Here is a 15,074-nt window from a genome sequence, read left to right as displayed (position 1 = left end):
CAGTGAAAATACTTTCCTCCTTCTGAACATGTAAATAGCACAGCACTTTTAAGTGGCAGGTATAAAAGGCACTGTCACATTCCTATTCTAACTTATCATGAGATACTATTTGGGATTTTACAAATTACAGTCACAGTGTATTAAGGAAATAGATCTGAAGTTTGCTGCAACAACAACAGAAGATGTAATAATGGCATCAGAAAATGGCGTAATATAAATAAAATATTAATTTGAAAACTACAGTAGAAAAGCATAAATAAAACAAACAGGTAGTCTTTAAATTAAAATTTTAAATTACCAGAGCAAGAGCTTCAAATAATTTATCATTTGTCTTTCAAATGCACCTTTCTATTTTGTTTACTCACACTTATTCACTTATTTTAGGAAACTGTAGAGTGTATTTTCTTTTAACAGGTAAAAACACATTGCCAAAAGTTCTTTCAGTGTAATTGAAAGACAATATATATACGTATCACCAAACAGTATTTTGTGACTTTTTGCAACCTTCTCATGAACTGCAATACACAAAGAACTGCTTATTATGTGCTCTGTATTTTTGCCTTAGAGCCTGGTTACTAAAATAATAAAGGAAGAAACATCAATTACTCAAAAGTGATCTTTGAATTTGTTTTAGTTGTAAAATAGTAACAGAATTACAAACTAAGCTATGAAATTAATCTTTTATTCTTGAAGTATTTTAATGGTAAAAGCAGATGGAAGTTACAGTATCTCAAGATACAAATGTCCAATACATGTTTTATCTTTTTTTCTCATTTAAAAAAATAAAATCAAGAATTCCACAACAATACTTTCAAGTTGCAATTCATGTTCATTAAAAATAAACCCTTATTTGCAGCTTTACACTAATTTGGATTATCAAGAATATTAAGACTTTTTTATTTCTTACAGTGTTCCTAATTCCTTTACAGATTTCCTCATTTCCCAGGCAGTGTAATAGGCTATTTTCACTTTTGCCTTTATTCAGCTTTATTTTTGATTCTTCTCACTAGGTAATAACTTCTTGGTCTACTGAGTCTGAAAACTTTCTATAACAGTATTTCAATGGCATGTTTGTTACTACACCAAAAATATCAAACACGTCACAATCTCAGCATGTTCTTCTACTTGGCATGTTAGAGAATCTAACAATTTATTGTGTTTGCATACTTTCTGCAAAATAATTGTACCTACCACTTAATCAACATCAGAATTTACCTTAGTAGTCATCTTATTGAAAGCTCTTCCTAGAAAAAAAATGGACCTTTATATTGAGGCTATTTCTCCTAGACACTGAGGATACATCAAATTAGTTCCAAAAGTATATTTTACATGGATGATGATAAAAAAGCATGTCTGTAAAATACACTGCAGGACATCACAATTGTTCAAATAGGTGAAAAATTTCAAAATTGCCTATGGGTATAGAAAGCTGACTTGGTACAATACTCAGAGATCTGGTAAGACCCCAGAGGAGAAAAACATGACAAATCATTTCAGAAGCAAGAAAGTGAACATTTAATCAGCTGTAGTCCAAACACAGCAATCACATTAATGGGAATATATGACATGCCCATGTGAAAAGCAAAAAAGATAAAAAATCTGGACATGACCTGTGATACAACCACTTCAACATTCTTTTGTATTCTGTTTCATTAAATGTGTCAAGAAATCCAGATAGCTCAGGCTTACAAACAGCTAGCCTGACAAAAAGTTCCAAAGCAAAACATGGCCTTCAAATCACAGCACTGATATTTCCTCAAAATAATTTGGAAAATCACCATATCATACTTGAGTATTTAACCAAACAACTTTTTTGATGTAAAGTTGAGTAGATGAAGTATGGCCTGATACAAAAAACTTTGTGTCTTACAGGCAACAGCTGACCATGTAGTTATTTGACCTGAATACACATACATTTGTTTGAATCTACATGGTAATGACAGATACACTTAAAATAAAGTATGTTAAATAGAAATAAAACTACTGCAAACAGTTGCGGGGGGGGGGTGGGTGGAGAGGGGGTGGGTGCTTTATCAATAGAATAACCATTAATGATGCTATAAAATATAATTAAGGAGTTGAATCTCACTTCTTATTGGAACACAATGACAACAATAACATTTTTATAGCAACAGGTAACAGGTGAGGAACTCAAAAATCAACACATTTTTCAATGCACTGCACTATTACTAATGAAATACAAAATGTGATTACAGGTAGTGAAAGACACAATGATATGAAATTATAGAATTTTATTGGCCTGTTAAAAGTAATTTCATGTAATACATTAAAATCTATTTTTATAGATTGTGCAAAGTGTTATGGCAGTTGGGAATACAAACAATGTTTTGTTTTATTTGGGAATAAAAACAATGACTGTCTGTTACAAGAAACATGAAAGATTTTCAACATGAAGAATTAGAGGGAAGAGGGGGAGAAAAGACTCACAGCTTGCTGATGGATAACAGCAAATAATTTTTAAACCACAGAATCACAGAATGGATCAGGTTGAAAGAGACCACAGTGGATCCTCTGGTCCAGCCTCCCTGCTCAAGCGAGGTCATCCCAGAGCACATGGCACAGAATTGTGTCCAGATGGTTCTTGAATATCTCCACTGAAGGAGACTCCACAACTTCTCTGGGTGATCTGTGCCAGTGCCTGGTCACCTGCACACTAAAGAAGTTCTTCCTCATGTTCAGGTGGAACTTCCTGTGCATCAGTTTGTGCTCACTGCCTTTGTGCCGCTATTTGGCTTTCATAATGAGATGCTATGGTGGAAGGCAACTTTGTGCTAAAATTTAGAATATTACTTTATTCCATGTGTGAAAAAAATACTTTCCATATGTGAAAAAATACTTTAAAAAAAGTTAACATTCTATATTTTAAATCAACTTAATGACTCTTCCTGTTTTTAACCTGAGCCTGAAATATAAAAAAAGACTCAGGAACAGAGAGCTCTTAATGGCAGTGAAAGATTTGAAGTGTATTTGTTTAAGACTCTGGTCTTGGGTTTGTGCAGTGATGCGGCAGCCTAATTATGCTTGCACACTAGTAAAGTTAGTGATACCTATGGAACAGCTGTGTTTAAAAAAACACTCTAAAATAATACTAAAATACTTTGGAAAAAATCAGGATTACTTTTCTGTTTGATGGACATACCTGAAAAGGGAGCCCTACTGTGCTTACATCAAAGAATAAACAAAGCTATCATAAGAAAGCCATGACTTTACCCTTTACTTCCTCGAATATCAGATAGTTCTCTGAAATTTTATATGGTTATTCTTGTCATTCCAGCTGAGGAACAAAGTAACAGTGAAAATATGTATGCAAGGAGACAGTTTCCTGCTATATTAAGAGGTAATCTGCTTAGTAACCCTGCTGTGACTTGCTGCCTCTAGAGATCATGGTGGAATGGCCCTCTTCAAAATGAAAGCAGTTTGGCTCTATGCTGCCTACAACTCTGCTGCAGGCCAGAACACGTGCTTATCCAACACACTCCTTGCAGCTGAAAAAATATAGCTAGTCATGGAAGGTTGGTATTAAAATTAGAAGGATATAGCATGTCCATACTAAAATAATACACACTCTCTCGTGGGCTCTTCCAATCTATTGCCTTTTTTTCGATGAAAATAAGTCAACCAGGTAATCTCGAGGCTGATTAAAAGACAATACCATGTTCAGTCCAAGTTCAGTCACATACATGCTTGTGGAACTGAACAGCTATATTTATTTCCAATCACTGCATCATTTGCTATCTTCAGAGCAGATTTAATTTGTATGAACAAAAGAAAAACAGAGCAAATGGAAGCCAGCTTCAGAAGTTTGAGCATACACATTCCTATGGAAGAGGGACAATGAAATGTGCTGTGACACGTGAAATACACAGCACCAGCATTCTCTGTGCACTCTATGAAGCTGCATTCATGCTCAATGCTTCCAACCACCCACAAACACATGTTCTGGAGATCAGATTATGAAAATCTCACACAACATGGACCTACATTATAATGTGGAATACTTTACACCATTTACACATAATGGTGGCAAAGTCCTTCAAAAGGATATTCCAAGACGCTACACATTTGTGCCCTAAGAAGAAGAGAGCTTACCACAACTCAAAAAGTAGGACATTGAGCTCTCTGAAGAACAGAAAACAGAACCACCAACAATTGGGAGGAAGAGAAGAAGCCAGAGAGAATGATGGAGAAGAAGAAAATACTAAAAACCGTTATGTAAGCTTTTGGGGTTTTCTTTTGAAATAAACCTGAACAAAATACTTTGCTGCTCAGTCTACTAATAACTTTTGAATTATTTCAAATAACAACATATTGTTAACAATAATAATTACTGTAACTGGAAAAATGGCTGAATTGAAAAGAGCTTTTAATATAACCTTCAACTTTACAAACTATTTGTAAGTTTTTAAGCATTAAAATAGATGCAAATGAAGTGATGGCCTTCATGGTGATGATTAGCTGTCAACTTAACATGGACAACTGGGTAAAGGGATTGACAAACTTTGTATGAAGGCTTCTGTTTAAAGAGCCACTTGAAAGTGTATGGGTCATTTTCATATGGCAAAATTTCATGTGTTTTATTAGTTTTTAAAAAATCAGGCTTAGGAACTTACTTTCTTAGGAAAAAATTGATTTTTAGTGCTTCTGCCAACAGTCAAAAAAGAAAAAGCAGTCCCTACAAGAACTATTTGAAGTAAAATTGTATTCCACTAGCAGTCCAGAGGTTTTCTTGGCATTGTCTGCTGTTTCCAAGGATCTTGATCTTACTCGCACTGAAATGCATGTTTTGCTTCACTGCTGCCTGGGAGAGGTCCAGCTGGTAGACAAAGGCAGTGGAAAGGGTGAAGACTGCCTTTCACAGGTTACGATAGTCAAGACACGTATTGCCATGAAAATGTCTCATAGCAGCCTCAGTCTGCCCTGGCTGTGAGCTTCCAGGACTCCCAATAAAAAAGAGAGGATCTCTAGACAGCTTTCTTCAGGAACAGACATTTTGCAACTGCTCCCACCTCGCTTTTCATGACAGGCAGCTGCAGCGAGCGCAGCTCTGACCTCTGCCTGGGAACAATGCACTTCTTTGCAACACAGACCTGGCCACTGGTCAAACTTCCATCACATTCAACAGAAACAGGTTTATTTAACAGACTGGGTGACATGACTTGCCTCACACCAAAACACCCCCAGCAGTGCTTCCTCTCTGGGCCCCAAACTAATCTGCCCATCAAACTGCTCAACAGCTTATCTCAACATGTCTCTGAGCATATTAAATGTCTATCTAAAATAAATTCTAGTACAAATAAACCCCTTCTAACAGAACCATAGAAATATGCTTTTATTTTAGTTTCATGTCTGGCACAGCGGAAAAAAATAGCAACTCTGCCTTTAGACATTTCATAGCCTTTTTTATTGCTCAGTAAAACAATATAAAAGCTTTTTAATGTCAAATCCTGGATGTTCATCAATTTTTACCATGTTAATGGTTCCTGTATGATTTTTAGTTTCAGTCTCATTTTATTTTAAGGAGGTCAAGAATTTGTAATTAAGTGAGCCTTTTGTAAACCAACACTATTTGGGTAGATCAGAATCTCTACAGTTACAAGCCATGTCACTTACAATCAAGACAGAAGCTAGTGGGTATCATAATTTCCATGTTAAAAAGTTTAGCTCCCTTAGCTTTAAGAGGCTCTGTCCACATACTGAAAAAAAAACATTTTAGGAACATGTAGTCTTTTTCCATCAAGCATTAAACATCTGTGCTAAGACATTATTAGTAAAAAATCACGTGCTGTAATCCATAATGTTCTGTGAATATCTGCATCAAGTAATAATGTACTGAGTGTCTAACAAAATGTAGTACAAAATATGTAAGAAGGATATTCTACAATACAGATATAAAAATATATATATATATTTCAGTGGTGCATAGATCAGTTGTTTATTAAAGTACCTCCATGATTACATAAAATCCAAAATACTGTGTCAGTACATTCTGAAACATTTGAAGGTCAAACCTACCCCTATCCAATAAAGATGAACTGCAAAGTGCAACAAAATAAATTACAAAAAATTATGTAAAATCCCCAATCAATAACTGTGCATATTTATGCATATAAATATTATGAATCAGAAAGAACTACTTTTTAAAATTAAATATTTCAAAAGTCAACTGCCAAATTCCAGCTTTGCAAGTTTGCTTTTCCCTGCCAAAAGAAAAGGGTTCAGATTCTCACCTCATTAATTCAGCAATAAATTGTGAACACATAACTGAAATACGCTAACTTTGTCCCAGCAAACTTCAAACTGGAATTTGGGCTACTGGGTCAAGGTCTGCTCATGATCCAATATGCGTTTGATGTAAGTCCACTGACTTTAGTTCAAATGTTGCCACTAGATGATTGTCTACTGATTTAGAACCACCTTTATGACATCAGATATTATTTCAACAGGAGGACAGATTCATGGATAAGCAAGAAGTCCAAGAAAAAATTAATTAAAAGGAAGGTAAAATGAGTCAGTAAGCAGAAGAGAAAGTTAGGATCTCTGGAAAATAACACCATGTCTTATAAGACACCGACTTAGGGACAAAAAAAAGGCAGACATTCCTAATACTCTTTCTCAGGAACAGCAGAGCACTTGATGACATCTAACTTCAAACAGGAACTATGATGGATATCCTTAATTGCTGCCATCCCTCCCCAAATCACCACAGTATGTGCAGGGTGACAAAGACAACACGATTTCTAGGTCATCAGTAGACTTCCAGCTCTGTCCTCCTCTTTAATGTGGGGAGCAGAATACAGCTTTGGGACAGATTTTTAGCAACTGCATCTCCCCTTCTCTAGCTAGTGGAAAGGGAAAGGAAGTATTCCCCTACAAAGGGCTAGAAGTATGCAAATGTGGATGCATGTCTTGACTAATAAGGATATTTCTGAAACTTGAGCACAGCAGGGATAAAGAACTTGAATGCAACAGACTCAAGAGAACACAAGAAAAAAGTTGAAGGATTAAGAGTCTTAGAAGGCAAAAAGTAAACGCACAAAAATAGTACTAAAGAGTCAATAGAGTACTGTAGAAAGAGAGGAATGATGTATGGCTTTAAAAGACTGCAGTAAAAGAAAAGGTGTTACAATGGAAGAGTGAAAATGGCTGAAATTACAAACAGGTAACAATGAAAAGCAAATATATTAGGGACAAAATAATATCGTCTATTTCATTAAACATAGTTGTAAGGAGATAAATTCAAAACAAATCTCAAAAATTTAACCAGAATACACAGAAACATAAGCATCTACCTCAGTCTTTCACTACTAGTCTTTCACTCTTTGTAGCTAAAACTAAGTTTAAAAAACCCTGAAACTTCATACTTCTTAAAACTCCCTAAATGGAAAAGATCAAAGTAGACCCTCAGGATTTGATACATAAATCAAATGAAAATTAATTTCTAGTACTATATCTAAATGCAGCCCTACTCTTGAAATATGCTCATGCCTTCATTTAGCTTTACTTGTTACAGTAGACTCTTCTCTGCAGTATAGTGAAGCACATTCTGAAGCATACTTCATAGTTAAATGCAAACAGTTAAACAAGCCTCTAAGTCTACATCTGAAGGACCAGCCACATACCATCATTCTTCTTGCTCTTGGCTCAGAATCAGCATTCTGGCCTACTGCAGATTTGTGTGCTTTTTCAAACTTAGGGACTATCTTGAGTAAGCACAACGTAACTGAATGTCTAAGTGATGGCACTGATTCAATACCCAAACACACCCAACTGTATTGCCACCCTTCTGTATATAACTTAGACTCCTCATCTTCCTGGTAAAGTCAGTGGAACTACATATATAATAAGATTTGCAGGGCCAGCTCTGCAATATACTGCTTCAGGAGTTAAGACCATATTCTGCAAATATACAAGAACTTAACTTTAAGGATGTGAGCATTTCCACAGAAATCAGTGAGCTTGCACACACACTCAAACTAAGCACTGTAGAAATTTTGCAGAGGCGTTAATTCATCAAAATAAAAGCAGCTTTGCAGTTCACCTTTGATAAATATTATTTATAAAAACATCATCTTTCCAGTTAAGTTCGAACAGAAAAAAAATTGACAGAGGAAACAATATAATTTCATTTCAATGTCATTTTGGAAGACACAGTGAGGAAAAGGCAATAGGAAAGAGTCTGGTAGCTTATTTCTGGAATTTCTTGAGTTTTTTTAGCTGCCTCAGGGCTTCACTTTTCCCTGCTCTTGGAAAAACAGCTACTGATTTGAATGTACTATAGTTCTCCAAACATAACCAATGTTTAAAAGAGAAATCCAAGGGAGGTGGCACTTCACTGGGCAAGAACACTGTCCACTCCCTACAGTGCAGCACACAGATTCCAAGCTCAACAGCCCCTCTCTCATCTTTTTCCTTATTTCATTTACCCATCCAGTGGGATCTTATGAAATAAAACAAAACCTAAAAAAAACAAAATAAAGTGTGAGAAATCATGCTTAAAAAAAGAAAAAAAGTCAAAGAAAAATCAATACAAAAGACCAAACACAAATGAATAATTGACAATCAAACACATACACATAAAAAGCATTTAAAGCATACATAAATTAGATTAAAACTGTGAATGAATTTATGAAAATGATGACATCACCTCTATCTTGTGGCTAAAGATTTTATTTGTTAAATAAAAATGTAAAACATGTGCTATATCTTTGTCTTTAACATATCAACAAACTCAGACTGAGCTGTAATGCAGTAAGTCTAGAATTCTCCAGCCAGGGACTGTGCTATGTATGGGTTAGAAAAACCTCAGCCAGGTGCTTTGCCTTCTGCCAAGGCTAATGGTGAACAGCCCAATGTGCACAATCAAGTTCTCTGCCTTTAGTTTGGTACACCAATTACTTGCATGGTACCCCACTATGCCACAGACTTATTCTAAGTACCAGGATCCTCTCTAACTTTTGTTTCACACCTTAGCTTTGTGCACATCATTCTTTCTGCCTGCTCTGAACAGGCTGCTGCCCTTAGTGCATTAACTGCCTGTGTAATGGCAGAAAAATGTGGAGGTGGGAGAAATGTTAGTCAATTATCTTAACTGTATTTAAATATCAAGAGGAACTTAAGAATCAACAACTAAATATGATGGCACATTGAAATACATAAAAATCCCCAGGATGTGTTCTGGTCTGAGATGAAGGACAAATCTACCCCCCAAAACTTACCTGACTGGCTAAGGACAAAAATTTTTTTTAAAAGCTACATAGGGTCCTGCGTGGAATTCAGCTAGCTGACTTAATGGCACAAAAACTTCCTAGAACAGTGTTGCCTTACCTAGTCTGTTGTTATCTGATGCAGTTGAGTTATTATGTACATCACTGTTGACAGCCACCATTACTTGTTCTAATAACATTTGAAAAAAACACATGCGAGAGTTTTACTATTAGTCAGCAAATGTAAACTTCAATAGTAGTTTTAATCTGTTTTTTGGGCTTTTTAATCTTGTTTTAATAACAAGTGTTTGTGAAGACTGAAAGCTTAAAGATATTCCACAGAAATCTAAACAATTCAGAGCCAAATCTTTATTTGCTTTCAATGAATGGGACTTACACTATCAGCTTCAAGAAAAGTTAAATTTCAATGTCAGTAGCAATGACTAATTCATGTGCATTGCATTTTCTTGTTTGTTTCTACCCTGGAAGTAGGTAATCGCACATTCAGGTGATGAACTTGCTAGCTTTGTACAATCCCACGTTTCCAAAAGTGTGCATCAAAATGCCTTTTCTTTGAAACAGTTATTAATGTCTCATATAAGGTGCCAAAAAACCCCAAAGGAACCTGCTAATTCACAGATAAAAATAGAGTATCAGTTGAAGAAAGCCTCATTTCAGAACAGTAAGCAATTATCTGAAGGATATTTAGAAGTTATAGGTTAGAAAAGGAGTAATATCATCCGGGTTTTAGTAGTCTACAATTAAGTCTACTGCATGGGTTCTACTTTTCTCTTGAATTTCTTAAGTCATTCAGACCTCTCCTGGAATTTTGCTTTCTTAAATATAAGAGATTGCATATGTTCTTGGCAACTTAAGACAAAGGACACGTACATGTATTTACATAAAAACACACATTTATACCACACTTTTAACACAAGAGAAAATCATTGCAAGGGAAAGGTTTTTTGACTTTTAGATTATTCCTTACCTGGTCTGCTGCAGTCAGAGTGAAATCATATTGCTATGTTTTAAGACACCTCTGAATTTTAATTTGAGAAGTTGCCAACTGGTGAACTAATATTTAGTGTACAGTACACAGGTAAAATAGAGGTACAAACCAGATCTCTTACAACTACTGCAAACTTCACACGATAAGTCATGATGGAGGGCCAGGGGTGTGGGGAAGGTGGTACAACTATTTTAAGGAAGGTAAGCTGATGTGTTCTTGTAAACCACCAGAGATGCTTAGAGAGATGGTTTAATGGTGGGCTTGGTAGTGTTAAGTTAATGATTGGACTTGATGATCTTAAAGATATTTTTCAACTAAAGTGACTCTATTATTCTCTATTCTTAGTTGCATTTGTGTGTATTTTAGTAATCCTGCGACAGTGGCACCTAAAACAACCATTATGGGAGAATCCTCAGACCTATGACTGAGCAGTCTACAGGAGTAAAGAAGTTCACAAGGGGAAGGGAGTCCTGCAATTCCTATTAAGGCAGAAAAATTAATCACAATGAAAATGTATTTTGAGGAAAAAACTAAGTAACAGAAAGGAGTAAAAAAATAAGAAAGAAAGAAAGGGAAAAGGCAAAAGAAAGAGAAAAGTGAAAATAAGATGAGAGTCTTTTTTTTTTAGTGTTTAATCACTAAAACAAGGAAAGAAATCAGGTGCAGTACATAGAAAAGGATATATGAATACAAAATAATTGTGGGGAGTGGGGCGGAGTGGGACAATGCAGCAAGAAAACAGGACAAGTATAAAGATGCAGAAACTGAACAGAAGTGCTTTAAAAAACAAAACTTCATTTGTATACTGGATCTCTGACTATTTGGAGACATTGAGCTAACAAAGGCAAAATATTATGGGCAGTAGATATTTAGAAGATGATTCCTAAATGGGATGCCAACTTCCCATTTGACTTCTCAGAGTTCAAATGGAGTCAGTTAGGCAGGTTGAGGGAAAGCTTCATTTTGGGTTGAATTGCTGCTGAGGTGCTAGATTCTGAGTTTAATATTAGTTTTAAAAGTACACTGCTGTTATATAAGCTGCCACTCAGACTTGCAGAGGAAAGTACACTAAAGAATAAAAATAAAAGAACGTCAAAATGAAAGTGGAAGACAAGAAAAAAACTATTCATCTTCCCTGTACAAGGAATGACAGAATTTCATTCATCCTTTAAAGGAACATTATGTATCTGTCTCTCTGAAATGCAAATTTGTCCAAGACAGTAAAGAAAATAATAAGTAGTTTAAAATGTGATAACTTTACTTCCAATAGCAGTTCTTCATTCAAAAAGCTTTGAAATCAGCACTGAATTAATTACTAGTCTTTAAACAAACATCATAAAGAATCTGGAGTACACTATTTTGGGAACATCAAATTTATGCCTAACTGCTTAATAGAAAGAGTAGTTTGGATTATATTATTAATAAGGATCTGGTTGAGCTACCAGTGAGGACTTTTTTTTAATCCTACTTTCTAGAAGTACCACAGTTGACCATCTCATGAGCTTTGCAGACCTGTATCTCAGATACTGGATGATCTGTACTGTTCTGAGAGTTTACTGTGACTGGGAGCTGGATGAAATGCCACCAACTAACTGTTCCCAGCTTTTTGATTCATTAGAGAGGAAAGCATGAAAGGAAAAGTATAACAGCAAACCCCCTACCTTTATACCTACTGTAGTGATTTTGAAAGAGGAGCCTTTAAACATGACCATTTTTAAATATAAAGATGCCATTTTTTTTCCATCTCTACTTCAACCAGCACACAACAAAAAAACTGAGCAGTCAATGGTGTTGTAACATCATATGCATCATAACATCTAATTCACGTATTTGGGAAAATGTCTGTTCTTGAGATAGTCGCAGATTCATGGACTCAATTTCTACCTACCCCAAAAATATCAATCACACTTCTTCTCACTGGTTATGTTCCCTACAAGCCACCACCTAAGTCATTCAGGAAAGAAAACGTTACATGATGGTCATCTTCTGAACTTTCTTCACAAAGCAAGATGCTAAATTTTAGTTGCCTAAAATCCTTCTTGCTCCAACAGGCCTTGAAATACTATATTTCAATGAGATGTAACAAACTGGAGCTCTGAAGTCAGTCTTTCTTGTCATTAACAACCTGACCTACACTGTCTAAATAAATGTTTCCCATAATTATGACTTAACTGAATATAAAACTTTTTATATATATTCACATCCCACTTGCCAATTATGTCATTACATATGAGTTACATAAATTTGGACACCATGTATGTAAACCAAATCATTCAAGGGAAAGTACAAGGAAAAGAAGTGCTGAACAACTGAAACTTTCTATGACATTAAGTCTCATCCCATATTCTCTCTTCATCAAGTGTTAAATATTGCATAAGGTTTATTCAGAATATTGTTTGTGGCATCGATCTAAACAAAGCATTTGAATCAAAAATCAGTGCACATTTTACTTTTTCTAATGTGGACTAAATGAGCATACATGGCATGTATCTCTTCACTCTTTTTACATGAACTGTGATTCCTATGGAGAAAGTTCAAGCTGATGACTGGAAGGGAGGAAGGCTAAGGTAAGATGCAGCTGTATTACCGAAAAAGGAGTCTTACAAAATTTGTCAATTTCTTGTTTCAAGAAGGAAAGAAAATGAAACCATTTATTCCTAGTTCTATTTGCTTCTTGGACCAGAGCCATTGCTTCAAAGAACAGTGCTGGCTAATTCTGTGGCAAAATCAGAACAAAATGTCACCTAACTTTTGTAGGAAAGTGAGAAGAGACTCCTGGATAGCTTTTGCCAAATTTTTGCTGCACAAGGAAGAATAATGTCTTAGAGCAATGCCTACACAACAGCAGAAGATAAAATTCTCTGAAGAAATACCTACCATTTCATAGGATTTTGCAGATTTTACACACACCAGTCTCAATACTGCCTTTTGTTTCAGAGCACAAAAATATAGACATTCACTACAATTTTTTTCTTTAATCTAAAAACAGTTTTTACCTGATGAAATACTAAAACCATATTTTTAATTCATACAATTAAGAGTTCAAATGACAGGCATAAATATTACTTTTTTAACCTAATGACAAAACCATGTATAGAAGACAAAAAAATCGACTTATTGGGGGCCAGGAATTCACAGAAAATTCTGTAGCTGAATTCAACATTAGTCTCTATTTTCTGATCCAGTTTTCCTGTAACCAAATTTACTTAGTAAATGGGAAAACTAGGACCAGAAGAGACTTAATAGTCTGACCCATGAAGTTATACATCAAGATAAAGAAATTTGACCCTCTATATGCTCCAATTACTTATAACAGGAAGGTAGCACACAATCATATTAAACTCAGGATTATTTACAGTAACCCAAAGCTAGAAACTTTCTTCAAAATATACAGTATCTTATAAAGATTTCTTTTCTACTATAACTGTCTCTACATCTAATGTCTAAATTTATGCTCCACAGATAAGGATACATGGCTTGTAATTTTATGGATGCTTCCACCTGTATTAGATTTCCAAATAAGCATAATAAAAGTGTAGTCATCTGTGTCAGTATTGCAGCCAGTATTCAAAATATTTAATTGTTTGTTTCGTTAATCTAGAAGTTTATGAAATAAGAATGGAGGTCAAACAGAATTACACATACTTGGGTATAGAATCTCATAAAGCTGTTCTCAGTGTAAAAGAAGTTAGAAATAAGAGAAGATAAAACTGGACCTTTTTACTCAACATTTTAGAAACCAAAAATATTTTGTGTTAACAGTCCTCTACACTGTTAATAGGGATCATTTAATATCTTAATCTGTTTTTCTTTAGTTTGATCTTGACTTTTGATTTTATTTCCCAGTATGATGCATTGGATATGATGCTAATTTTCCAAGCAGGCAGCAGAAAAGAAAACATTTGTGCTCTGCACTCTTGAAGGAGAAAATATTTTATCTTTCTCAATGAGAGTCATTACCCTCATGACTTCCAGGGCAATATCCAACAGAAGTTTCCTTTTCCAGTACTGCTGCTCGTGCTGCAGTTGTTTTGCTTTCTATTGATTAGGCAGTCAAGGACATTAAGAACTGAAGCTCAAACCACCATTACTCAGAGACAGCCAGTACATATATTTTACAGAGCTTCTAATTCAGGGACAGTTGAAGGAAAAAGTAGAGAGTGTGAATAAGCAACTGCTCAGACACTGAAACAGAACCCGGCATAAACAAGAACTCCCCACAGAACTACAGAATATGTGAATTAGTAGAAACCCAACTCACAGGAAAGAGTGTAGAAATTACTATTTGCATACACATTTTAAAAAATGGATATCTGCGGGTTATTTTACAGTTCATTTGCATGAAACACTGTATGCCTGAGAGATCAATCAATAAATCAAGGGATGCTTTCTCAAAGCTTCCTGCAAGTACTTTAAAAGTCAAAGCTCTTAGGAAAGAAGGTCCTTTACCTTATGACATCCCTAGAATTTGTGCTTAAATGTACTCATTGGTGTGCATGTAAAATGCAGAAATGCTACTACACGGCTACAATTTTGACAAGTGTCAGTTTACAGCCACAAGGAAGATCAGAGAACTTGAAAGACACAGCGTAATTATGTCTTGCCCCTTTGAAAAAGAGAATCACTGTCAATTTTGAAACCATTCTGTCTCTACCCAAATGTCGAAGACAACCCTACCATCCAGTTATCTTGAGTAATTCCAAATATTCTGCATTTTCAATATATGACCTTTTAATAAGAGCTGGAAAAAGAGTTTTTATACACAAATTAGGGAAATAGCAGTACTTGTTACAGTGCAATACGAGTTATGGAACTGTATCACATATGTTCATTTATAATGG

At 35.2% G+C, this 15,074-nt stretch overlaps 1 protein-coding gene across 7 annotated transcripts in view; it reads right to left on the bottom strand.

Annotated features, from left to right (window-relative positions):
* NTRK2 (neurotrophic receptor tyrosine kinase 2) overlaps nucleotides 1–15,074 on the bottom strand; it is a 198,548-nt gene that overhangs the window by 101,124 nt on the left and 82,350 nt on the right. For 2 of the 7 annotated variants that reach the window (XM_005489804.4, XM_014269013.3), the window contains 2 exons: nucleotides 9,346–9,414; nucleotides 667–8,478 (listed from right to left, as the gene is read on the bottom strand). The exons of 3 other annotated variants lie outside the window; for them this stretch is intronic. In XM_005489804.4, coding sequence (XP_005489861.1) covers nucleotides 8,441–8,478; nucleotides 9,346–9,414 — 107 coding nt within the window. In that variant the 3' untranslated portion in view covers nucleotides 667–8,440. Of the gene's footprint in view, nucleotides 1–666; nucleotides 8,479–9,345; nucleotides 9,415–15,074 lie in introns of those variants that run through there. 2 more of the 7 variants (XM_014269012.3, XM_014269014.3) reach the window with 1 other exon arrangement.

The sequence above is a fragment of the Zonotrichia albicollis genome, chromosome Z, assembly GCF_047830755.1.
Source record: "Zonotrichia albicollis isolate bZonAlb1 chromosome Z, bZonAlb1.hap1, whole genome shotgun sequence".
NCBI lineage: Eukaryota > Metazoa > Chordata > Aves > Passeriformes > Passerellidae > Zonotrichia > Zonotrichia albicollis.
Note: the sequence above shows the minus strand (reverse complement) of the source record. Positions and strands in the feature narration are given on the sequence as shown.